The sequence below is a fragment of the Ambystoma mexicanum genome, chromosome 7q, assembly GCF_040938575.1.
Source record: "Ambystoma mexicanum isolate Mex_15411 chromosome 7q, UKY_AmexF1_1, whole genome shotgun sequence".
NCBI lineage: Eukaryota > Metazoa > Chordata > Amphibia > Caudata > Ambystomatidae > Ambystoma > Ambystoma mexicanum.
This window is the reverse complement of record NC_090941.1, coordinates 797,155,564-797,168,016: the sequence shown is the minus strand read 5'-3', so window position 1 is coordinate 797,168,016 and position 12,453 is coordinate 797,155,564. Positions and strand designations below refer to the sequence as shown.

General features: G+C 43.8%; 1 protein-coding gene across 1 annotated transcript in view; it reads right to left on the bottom strand.

Moving 5' to 3' along the window:
* The window catches only part of LOC138527772 (collagenase 3-like), a 62,006-nt gene that overhangs the window by 29,400 nt on the left and 20,153 nt on the right, over nt 1-12,453 (bottom strand). Inside the window, exons 4-5 of the mRNA XM_069639053.1 lie at nt 8,825-8,950; nt 7,610-7,771 (exon numbers count right to left, since the gene is read on the bottom strand). Of these exons, the coding sequence (XP_069495154.1) occupies nt 7,610-7,771; nt 8,825-8,950 (288 nt within the window). The remainder of the gene's footprint in view (nt 1-7,609; nt 7,772-8,824; nt 8,951-12,453) is intronic.

Genomic DNA, 12,453 nt, shown 5'->3' with positions numbered 1-12,453 from the left:
TGGATTGAGATCTACATAATGTGTCATATAGGTCTGAGGGTGCTGAGAGGTTGATGCATTTATGAGTGGTTGTGAGAATTTTGAAGGAGATATGGTCCTTGACTGGGAGCCAGTGAGCTGTCTTCCTAGCTTGAGTGATGTGGTCTCTTTTCGGTATGCTGAGGGCTGCTCTAAGAGCGTTGTTTTGAGTTGTTTGGAGCCTAGATAGGTTTTTTTTGGAGGTGACGGCTAGGAGCGCATTACAGTAATCTAATTTGGCTCCTATGGTTGCTCTATCGATGGAGAGGCAGTTATCCTTAGTTAGGAATGGTTTTATTGCGTTGATAAGTTTAGTACTCAATGCGGAGGCCGTGACTATGGCGCTGGCTTGTTTGTCCATAGATAGGGTAGCGTCTATGTAAACCCCCAGTGTTTTGACTGACGATAATACTGGGATGACACAGTTATCTATGCTGAAGTTGAGGTACAGCGGGTTGAGGTTGGAGAGTGTGGATTTCTGGCCTAGAATGAGGATTTCGGGTTTGTCCCCGTTCAGGCAGAGGCCGTTGGTAGCCATCCAGTCTTGTATGGTGGAGTAGATTTGCTGTAGGGTAGTGGCGTCTTGATGATTATGCCCCGTCAGTGGAAGGAGAACCTGTGTGTCATCAGCGTAATTTGTGTAAGTGATCCCAAGTGTGTCTAGTTTATCAAAGAGAGGCTTGGTAAAAAGGTTATAGAGCGTGGGAGCAGTACAAGAGCCTTGTGGGACACCACAGTGGATGATGGAAGGTGCTGCATGAGCTGTGTTAGAGAACACTTTCATAGCTCTTCCCTCTAGGAACGAGGTTACCCAGGACGCTGCGTCCTTAGAGAAGTGCACAGCATGCATCAGATGACTGGTAAGTGTGATGTGATCTACCAGATCAAATGCTGCAGAAAGGTCAAGGAGAAGGAGGAGAGCGGGCTTGCCTTTGTCGAGGATGTTAGTGATTTCGTTTTTTAGGTCTAGAAGGGAGGTTTCAGTTCTGTGCACTTTGCGGAACCCAGATTGTCTTTTTCCTAGGATCGCGTTCGATTCGAGGTATAGTTGAATCTGTTTGTGGGCGGCCTTGTCTAATATTTTCAGGAGGAATGGAACTGTTGTTATGGGTCGGTAGTTATTGGGGTTAGCTGGGTCTAGCGATGGTCTTTTTGAGAGAGGGCACACCCATGCCTCTTTAAGGCTATCTGGGACTATGCATAATAGGAACCACAATGTGTTTACCTAGTGCCAAACATATCCACATAGAAAGCAAGGCTCTTACACATTAAACCTAGTTCCAAATACATCCCTATAGAAAGCAAGACTCTTAGACATTAATCCTAGTTCCAAACAAATCCCTCTAGAAATCAAGGTTCTTACACATTAAACCTAGTGCCAAACATATCCCTATAGAAAGCAAGGCTCTTACACATTAAACCTAGTTCCAAACTAATCCCTATAGAAAGCAAGGCTCTTACACATTAAACCTAGTTCCAAACTAATCCCTATAGAAAGCAAGACTCTTAGACATTAATCCTAGTTCCAAACAAATCCCTCTAGAAATCAAGGTTCTTACACATTAAACCTAGTGCCAAACATATCCCTATAGAGAGCAAGGCTCTTACACATTAAAACTAGTTCCAAACACATCCCTATAGAAAGCAAGGCTCTTACACATTAAACCTAGTTCCAAACTAATCCCTATAGAAAGCAAGGCTCTTAGACATTAATCCTAGTGCCAAACACACCCCTAGCGAAGGCATGGCTCTTACACATTAGACTTAGTTCCAAACATATCCCTATAGAAAGCAAGGCTCTTACACATTAAACCTAGTTCCAAACTAATCCCTATAGAAAGCAAGGCTCTTACACATTAAACCTAGTTCCAAACTAATCCCTATAGAAAGCAAGACTCTTAGACATTAATCCTAGTTCCAAACAAATCCCTCTAGAAATCAAGGTTCTTACACATTAAACCTAGTGCCAAACATATCCCTATAGAGAGCAAGGCTCTTACACATTAAAACTAGTTCCAAACACATCCCTATAGAAAGCAAGGCTCTTACACATTAAACCTAGTTCCAAACTAATCCCTATAGAAAGCAAGACTCTTAGACATTAATCCTAGTTCCAAACAAATCCCTCTAGAAATCAAGGTTCTTACACATTAAACCTAGTGCCAAACATATCCCTATAGAGAGCAAGGCTCTTACACATTAAAACTAGTTCCAAACACATCCCTATAGAATGCAGGGCTCTTAGACATTACACCTAGTTCCAAACATATCTCTATAGACAGCAAGGCTCTTAGACATTAAACCCAGTTCCAAAAACATCCCTATAGACAGCAAGGCTCTTACACATTACACCCAGTCATTCTAATGGAAAACCATCACATCATTGCTATGGATCAGTGCTGTGGTAACTTTGGTATTCTTGGCTTTTTGTGTACCATCACTACCCACCAAGAGGAATTCCCTTTGCAGAGAGAGCTCTTTTTCAGCAGCAGTGCTTTTCTAATTCCCCAAATTGTTCTTTTAATGGTGGAGGCGTTGTTTTCTCTTTCGGCATGTCAGCCCTCCATCCTACAGTCTGCATATTCCAGGCCCTTCTCTCCCTGTGTAAGTAGCATCAATGTGCCAAGTTTGTCATGTTTCAACTTCTTGAAGCTAGGCTCTTTTTTGGCCCGACCTATCCTACACTCTATATGCTCATATCTTGCAAATAAACTCAGAGGGGCTGATCTGCATAAACCAAATCTGCAAAGCACTTCTTGTGCATTACTGATTTGTGCTTTCAGTGTACAATTCTAGTATTTTGCATTGTCAAATGGGATATGCATATTGTGAGGGGGATGGTAGGACACACAAATCCTGTCTCGCCCACTACGCGTTGTGTAACTAAAAGTTCACTCCTCCACTGCCTCATGCTGAACAATTCAAAAACAAATGTCATCTTTCTCTGTTTCCAATGCCTTCCATTCCCTCGCCGTTCCTATCTCCGTCCTGCCTGACCTACTTGCGTCATCGCCCAAGGCTTGCAATATTGGGAGTCTTCTTTGATAGTCATTTCTGACTGCAACAATTCATCACTTCCACTGCTTGTGCTTCTCTTATTAACCCGCTCACTATTTAGAAAGTTTGTCCTTTTCATACTAAACACGGTACAAAAACTCTAAATTTGACTTCTTCTCTGTTCCCTCGTCCCTCTAGACAAACTTCTCAACTTTGGTTCCCACACGTTCTACAACCTACCCAGATTGTACCCCACTTCTACCTACCAACAACATGCTGGTTTTCTATCCAAGCACAACCACTCTCTTTTCAAGTTCCTTCTCATAGTTTACAAAGGTATCAATGGTCTTGCTCCTCAGTGCCTGTCTAAATGTATCTCAGTTTACTCACCATTTCGTTCCCTCTGATCCTCCTCTGGACTCAACCTCGCCCTCTTTGTGCCTCCTCTCACTTCTGCTCTTTCTCCCTACACGCCCTTCTTCACTAGAACTCAGTGACCATAACAATCAAAGCCAGTCCAACAGTGGACCTCTTCAAAGCTCGGACTAAACATCACTTCCTTGCCATAGAGGGAACTCACCCTGTCCCTCCCCATCCTCGCTACTTGACCCCACAAGTGTTTCCAGTAATTCTAAATAATGTAATTCTGTATATATAGTACGTTTTAGTTTAAAGCACTTGTCCCCTTAGGTTCATGTTACCTTTGTATGTCATGTTTTACTTATGGATGTATTTTTTCTATTTGTTTTGTCCTTGATGTATGTCCCAATTTCTATACCCTCTTAAACTGCCTCAGCTCTTGTTCTCATCTTTGTGCTATTGTACAGGTACCTGTCATGAGAATGCCTCCACTATCCGTAAATTCGGTATTGTAAAGCATTTCTGATCGGAATTGACATACCGGTTCTTCAAATAAATACAAATACAAAAAAATAAAAAAATAACATGGTACATAGCTCAATCATTAGTGGTAATTAGGCTCCTTAAGCGTGAACTTCATTGGGACACAAGCACCCATTGTTCATAAAGGATGCGCCCAGTGCATTACAGGTAGAGTGTGGAGTAACAGACATAGCTGCGATAATTGGAGAGAGCCTGGGGAGAGGATCTCCAAAGGCAGAGCAGGTTGAGCCGAGTGATCAGTGATTGGCGTCGAAGTAGAGAGCTCTTCTCTGAGGTGCAGTAAAATGCAGCACCTATGTACAACAACAACGATCCAGTCTGTCAGTCAGCAGAGTGTCATCATGATGCCTTTGAGCATGTACATGCACCGCAGAGTTGGCCATTGTTATTTGGAGAAGGCACACATTGCACACTTCTTGGCTTGCACTCTCAAATGATTTGTCACATTCCTCCAAGATGATGACTATGGCGACAGGTTACATCATTCTACTACTAAATACAAAATGTTGCCTGCACATGATAAGCGTGGCCACACACTTACATAATTGAAATCTGCAACACTCTAGTTCTAAATCACTAAACCATGTTATAAGCCTGCAGTGTGGCTTGCTTTCTTCAGATTGGCCAATCCACAGGCTGTATAAACCTGTAGAGCCTACAGATCCTACTGGCCACACAGTGCATGGTGCACTGCAACCAACTCCCACGCAGAGAGCTTTACATACTCTCCAGCCCGTGGATACCCATGCTAATGTAAACACCAAAAGGGGAGTGGGACTTGCCCCCACGAAGAAGAGAACATTAACTCACCTGCTCCATATGCATAGAAGGACATTAGTTGTATCTACCATGCATGCCCTTTATACCCTTCTGTGTCTCCTAAAAGAGCCAGCCGAGTATAATAATTTGATAGACCCTATCTTTGTGCCATACATGGCGTTATGGACCTGGGAACCTATACATCATTCTTCAGACCTTATAACACCTAGTACAGCCCCATGGTGGTGTACATGTAGCTTAAAAAGCACGAGGATTGCATCCTAGATCACCCCTCAGCTAAATGGAATGCTTATAATGCAGTTGTTATTACAGTGATCACTCCCGTGCCAGGGTCATACAGGGCCAGGAACAAAATGCATGTCAACCCAAGCTTGGGTAGCCCTGTATGCCACCCGACAAGGGGGTGATAGCCTTTTTGCCCGTCATTGCTCCGTCGAAGCTGAAAATAGTTTGAAAGGCTTTTTTTTAGGGTTAGGAGATGGGCTGCGTGCATCTTGCGTGTGCCCAGTCTCACATACAAAAAACAAGATGGCTACTGCATTAGCTAATAGACTTACGACTTTGGGAGAGGTATTTATCGCTTCCTATCATTACCTTGACTTCATATCGGGCAATAACTAAGCCATGGGTCATTATCCTGTGATAATAACCCTTCTCTCGTTCTACAAGGCTCCAATATGTATGATGTTCATAAGGGGCAAGACGTCATCCAGGTTGTAGCTGTAGGCCTTATGAATAACTGTAGTGTAAGATAGCACGAATTTCAGGTGTATTACTCATTGGAGGGGTTTCATGATAGGAGCTCACACTCCAGACACCATCGTTTTCTCTGTCCCCCCTCTTCTACCATTTGACCTTTGACATCTTTTCTCTACTTCTGTTCGCCACCAATTGCTATGGTATAAAGACAAGGGGACCCAGGCACTCATTTAATTGACAATTCAGACAGCAGTCTATGTTCTGTAACAATTTTTGAATAGTGCTCCTGACCGGTCTTAATTTTAATTTACAGCTCTTGATTGGCCACTAGGTTAGCCTTGCTAAACCCATTTTGCCAAGTTGAAAATACGACAATGTAATTGTCCTTGGCCGTACCGATATAATATTTAATGGCCGATAAGGACGGCATTGTAAATCCAGTCTACCCATTTTTAACCTAGTTCCTCAATGACACTCTACATGGTCTCCGCCTAGCCCTAGCAACCCACTCCTGACTCCAGTCACCTGTCCCATGTCCATTGAGCATTAGCCCACTTTCCAGGTCTCACAGTACATCAATGAGCATTTTTCATTAATTTACTGACTTGTATTATTTTTCCAACACTTGGGGCCTGATTCATGGAACGTTTTCCTATGGGATTGCGCCATTATAAAACACTTCCATGAATCAGGCACTTATAATCTTAAAATCAATCTTCTTACTAGATAATTTGTGCTTTTACAATTTGTTTGTACCATTTTACTTTTGTACAGTGCTTTGACGTATAGCACCATATAAATAAAAGGCAAATAAAAATCATATTCAATAATTATTGTGTCATAGGTTTAAATATAAAGGTGTCTAATTCTACCACTTCTTGTTTCAGGAGCTGGATACAGTGGAAGAATTCCTGCTCATGCAACCGTGACTTGGTGCTCTGCCTTCTTGCAGAGGTCTTACCGAGCAACTAGATTTCTAGTTATATTTTCAACTCTTTTTTTGGGGTGGGGAGGTTGATAGTTGTGTGCATCAAAGTTCTCCTTCACGACTGGACTAATGTCGGACAGAGGGACTCCCAGGACCCCCCTTGCTTTTTGCATAATTTAAGTAACTTTGGGTTTCACCCTAAGTTACTAGGGGAATCCAGACGTGGACCCCTTGCTCACTTTTCTTAGACAGGCACAGCTCCACCCTACTGATGAGGTCCAATCAGACCGAAACACGTCTCTGGGGTTGCTGTTGGTACTCTTGTTCAGAGGTGAATTGCCTAGCATTTCGGTGCTGGACTGCCCCAGGACAGGACAAAGACTGATATGCTTTGGATATTTCTCCTCTGTGAAAGATAGTGAGCTAAAGACTCTGGGTAAGGCTCTTGTAACGGGACTAATGTCTGGCAGCCAGACTCCCAGGAGCCCCCTTGTTTTTTGTAATCTGCTATGTATGCCACCAATCATTAGTTTCACCATTACCCTAAATGTGTTTTTTCATGGAAGAGCATTCACCTGTCTTCTTCTTTTAGACTCTCCCATTTGAATGCATTTCCTTGAAAGATCCACGGGTAATGGTCAGCTCGCCTGCTGGGGTCATGTTAGAGATCCAGAGATCTGAGGAAATAGATGAGGAACAGGGCAATCGATCTGGCAATACTAACAGCACTCATAAAAACAGGCGCTCCTCTGGGAGGCCTCAAGCCTGTTGGTTTGCCCTGGCAGTTCAGTGCCCTTTTAATACACAAGGGCCGAGCCTAATCACAAAGTCACACTGTTATGCTATGTTGCTATGCGTTTATACTGTGCCAAATCACCAGTGTTGTGGTTTCAGAGTGCCTAGGCTTGTCCGAGAATTGACATATTGTGACCCCTCCCCCCACCACCTCGTGATGCGGACCATAGTCTGCAGGAGGAAAAGAATAATCGGGGAAAGATCAAATGATGCGAAAGGGGGAAAGATCCAGAAACAACAAGGGGTTGGGTTGAAGGAAGATAGGGGAAGAACAGTTTGTGGTTACATGTGTGCCTCAGTTATGGGCAGCGAGAGGAGGTTATGGCAATTTGCTGACAGTGGTTTATCTTCCCCTGCACCCCAATGGCGCGTCATTTTTGCTTTTGCGTTGTAATTCCAATGTCTGTCTTCAAAACGTTACTGGATGGGCACAGACATATAGAAAGACATATAGAAGGTCCTGGTATGGAACTTCGGAAGGGTACTTACCATACAGCGCCTGTATTCCCTTCGTATCATCCTCTGGGAGCTTGAAATTCACTGTATCAACATATTTGTATGTTGGGTACATGAGTGCCTTAGGGTCATTCGAATGAGAAAGTCCTAACGAATGGCCGAATTCGTGCACGGCAACGAGAAACAGGTTGATTCCTGGATTAGGAGAAGAAGGCATGTTCAGAAAGCTTTAATTGACCCACTCTAGTTGACAGCATGTCATGTTCATTTGATCAACATATCTATTCTGCACTGGAATAACATGCATTGAAGTGATGGAAATGTTAAAAAGATCAAAGACATTAATTCACTTAATAATTCCAGGTGCGGAGTTCAAGGAGGTCCAGTCACGGACCTGCCCATTGCGCACACACGCACAGAGGTGAATAATGACCCCGACATCATTTAAACACAGGACGCATGGGTGTACATCCACGGACTCACACATCTGACGTGTGCAGCAACACATCCAAGTGATTTCCGTTTGCATGACATAAAGCTACACATTCAAATGCACATGGACGAGCGCTGTGGGCAGGTTGGTGGCAGGCAATCTTCCATTTTACCCACCACAAACTTTCCAAAGTCAGTTTTGCTGTACAAATGAATTTGCACTGCAAAAATACACTTTACACAGTTCCATGAATCAGGGTTTGTGTCGGCAGTGCAAAGTCATTTTTCCGCAGTGCAAAGTCACATTGAACCGTGCAAAAAATTAAATGAATCGGGCCCTTGTTGAAATTGATATTTTATTTGTATTGTGCTCGTACATAAGTGTTTTGGAGTGCGACTAGGCAAGAGAGGGGAACAAGGGAGAAACAAAACAGCGATCTTACTAGGCCCAGTGACATTGAGAACACGCAAGTGCATGGGAGAGGGAAAGGGGAAAGTGCATGGGTGGGGGGGAGTGGAAAGTGCTTAGCAGAGGAAAACAGATAAATAATAAATAAATAATAAAAGCAACAAACAGTGGTAGTGCAGCCAGCAGGTGGCAAGTGCTAGCTTTAAGGCAACAGACAGGGTGTGTCTGATAAGTGCAGAGAAAAAAAAAGGAGGAACTGTATGGAAACAGATACAGACCCCAGTGCAAGGGATTGCCGGAGAAAGTGCAGGGGGTGACTACAGCTACAGGCATTTGCAGAATTAACTTTTCATTTGATCTGTTGGCAAATAATATTGAGGCTCATCATTCACTCTTGCATATTTTACCCCGTGCACTTGTCGACCATGTCTCAGCTTCATCAAAGTGGGCATCTCCCCCAATCCCACTTCCGGGAGAGAACGCATGAGCCAGGGTCCCCTGTGGCCCATCAAACGGGTTGAAATCTTGATGATCTTTTGAAAAAACAAAACAATTCCTGTAATTAAAGTTGTGTTTGCTTTATGCTTTACATCTGGCAATAGCTCTCTGCATGGCAATGGTGTGGAAAAAGGATCTTGCACTGGGAGTAAAAAGGGTAAGAACTGCTTTGAATCTTCAGAGGTTTCTTCTCCAAGTGAAACATACAACGTCACACTCATTCATACTCAGATTCTTTCACCAGGCTGCATTATACACGCTGAGCATCACTCCCAAAATATGCCACAGTACCCCATGATCTGGCCTTTGCTCACCTATTGGTATTCATGAACAAGGAATCAGAACCACGATCCCTGGAGTGGATGGGAAACAGAGAAGCACTTCATCACATTAAATAAAAGACGCTCCAGGCAGAGGTATGTTTTAGAGACTGAAAGTCTCTGAAAATCAGGGTGGCTCCATGTCTTCAACTTTAAGTTAAAGTAATTTTCATTGCTAAAAGGCCGGAGACCTTTGTTGGAAGAGCACCTACCTATGAGGGTTGTGATCATCTGTGCAGTCACCACAGGGTTCAGGGGCTCCCCGGTGCTCAGAAGCGTCCTTATACTGTTGAAGGGGGACACCAGGGGTACATTACACTCTCCTTTGCCTAACCATGTCTGTGTTCTACCTTGGATATGCGGCTGAATGCCAAAGTGGGCTCATTTGCTGAGCTGCAGATGGCCCCAATGTTGCGCGGTCTGAATGCTGGAGCCAAAGTAGAGGCAGGTGCTTGGACTTCTGAGCTACCTCATGGTTCTTGGATGTTGTGCAGCTCTCACTCAAGTTCTTCACCGCAGGCCTGTGGGGAATCTGGCGCTAATGTTAGGATTAGGGTCAGGGAAACAGAGTATGAGTTGCCATCAACACCTTGATGTGGATGGCATCTTACTGTCAAGTCTTCTTGGCTAGGGTTGATACCAACGGCCACATGGTTGGCTTGGTTCCAGAGTGTTCTTCAGCTCTGTCCGATCCAAGCTGTCGAACACGCAGCTCCAGCAGGGCGAGAGTGGACGACTGTCGTCTTCAGGGGGAATCTGGCGCTGTGGCCTGCTGTGCTGAGGATGGAGTCCATTGACGTTGTGGCAGCAGAGGTGCCACCAAAGGCTGTTCCAAGCCCAGGCGTTTGTGGCACAAGGCAAAGTGCAGAAAGATCCAAACAGTGGGAAATTATGCAAATAGGTCCATCCTATCAGAGTACAGGAACGTGAGGAATGGTGTCGCATTGGGTAAGAAGTAGCTAGATACAGAATAGCAGATCTCGGGCTCTGCCAATTATGGTTACACTATGGGGGCACGTGGCTTCCTCCCTGATCTCCCAGGCACCAACACATATAAAGCAACCACAGGATCTGTGCAATGTTTCCGGTAGCACCTGTGTGTGTGCCTTAAACCCTTATAAAACATTTGACTTCTCTCAAAAAGAAATTGCTCATTTTATTTCATCCATGTATACAAAATCGGTAAACAAACATCATGTAAGAAAATATTCAATACAATATTACATCAGTTTCATAGACACAGGAGTAAAGTGCTAAACATTATATGTATTTCTTATTATACATATTGTTCACAGCTATTCATCCCAGCCTTTGACCCTTCCTACTTATCAAGGGACTCATTAGATCGGATGTGCCTCACAATTCGACTTATTGTGCAGTGTTTATGCATGACACTGCTTTTTTCAAAACATGTTGACACAGATGTGTTTTGGGCCTCATGAAACCTCTGTCACTTCCACGGCCTTCGTGTGGACAGACATCCCTATTTTGATGCCCCATGAGTGTGTTCCTGTGCTCCAGAAGTCTATAATACAAATGATAAAATCAATGCAAAGTGGTATATCCGAATATATTTCAACATATCCAATATATCGCAGCCTTAATCTAGCTCCATCGTGGCAAAACGCAAGCATACCTTCTCACCTAATCCTTTGCACAGCTCGATCTAGTTTCACTACTTAAGTTTTAATATTTTGGAGCATGACATGCGCAGCTTGAGTTGTTTCGCCTTTGAAACACGATGGAATGTCCGATGCGGTGTGTGCTGTGCTTCTCGTGATTTGAGTAGCTCCCACTCAGGTGAATTTGCTGTGGAGCTATATAGAATTATAGATAGGTAGCTATTAACCATCAGGGTTTTTCCTCCAACAATACGTTTCCAAGTGACATCTGACAGACTATGAATCAGAAGACCATGTTGTATATGATATCCATTGGAGCTCTCAGATGGGATTTAAACAGTAGTAGCCATCTATAATGGTATGTTATGTATCGGCTATACTGCATCCATTTACCCGACCTGTGCTGCCCTTAGGGTCCAGAATTGCAGGGGATGAAGGTATTCAGTGAAAATCACGCCATGAGACATGTCACCAGGGAGTGCTATTTACTCAATTATACACTCTGACTACACTCAAGTTCTTTCCCCAAATACTTCTTAAGGGTCAGGAAAATAGAAATTGCTTCCCTGGTGACATTTTCCAGGTCACATTTTCAAATGGAAAAGGGGGAGGAAGGATAGATCTGGGGCAAAGTGTTTGTCTTGGAAGCAAGACAACGGGGCACAACACAGGTTTGAATCCTGATCCCATGCTAGGGAACCACCCGTTGGTATTAAGCGTGTTATAAAAGAACAATTATATTAATAATAACAATTATACAAATGGGGTGAACAGTAGGAGGTATTAGGGAACTATATACAACATAACAGTTACCAGACTCCCTGTCCCCACACCTCAGAGCAACCAAACACAGAGACAAAAAGACCTGGCAGAGAACATTCTGTGTCTTCTTGCTGGGATGTCACAGTAGCTGATTATAAAATCCCATAATCCTCTGCCATGACATCACAGTGTAGGAGGATCAAGCATTCAGAAAAGGAGACAGTTGCTGACTTCCCTATGGAATCCATACAGATCATGGTGGTTGTTCCAGCTAAAGGGCTTTTCAACCCTTCAAAAATGTTCTTATTTCCAATGGCAGTCAATTTAAACTGATTAAATGGGGGTGTGGGGAGGAGCTGACGTGTTACCGTTTATTGTGCCCCATTATCAACCAGGCTGCACCGTATAAAGCTCCTGTGACACGATTTGGCAAGAGCTTCAAAGAGAACATTACCCCAATCAGGAGGTAAAACACTGAACATCTCATGACTCCTTGGGATTTGGCGGCTACAATGCAATATGCCTGGGCGACTTTGTCTCTGAAAGTTTCATAGAGGGAATGCAGATAATGCACATCTGGCTTTGAGCAAAACAAAGACTACTTGAAGATGTAGTGGAAGGGCAGGCTTCAGGCGAATGATCTGCAGAAGAACAAAACCTGTTGGTTGGGGGGTCGGGGAGGTGGGGGAGGGGGATCATTGGTTTGCAAGAAGAGCCTGGGCATGATAACGGGGAACTGACGATGCTATCAACTATGACAGTGAATCTTATGAAGAAGTGGATTCAGCATTGTAAGCCCTGCTTTAGATCACAAGGGTAAAGTGTTGGCTCTGG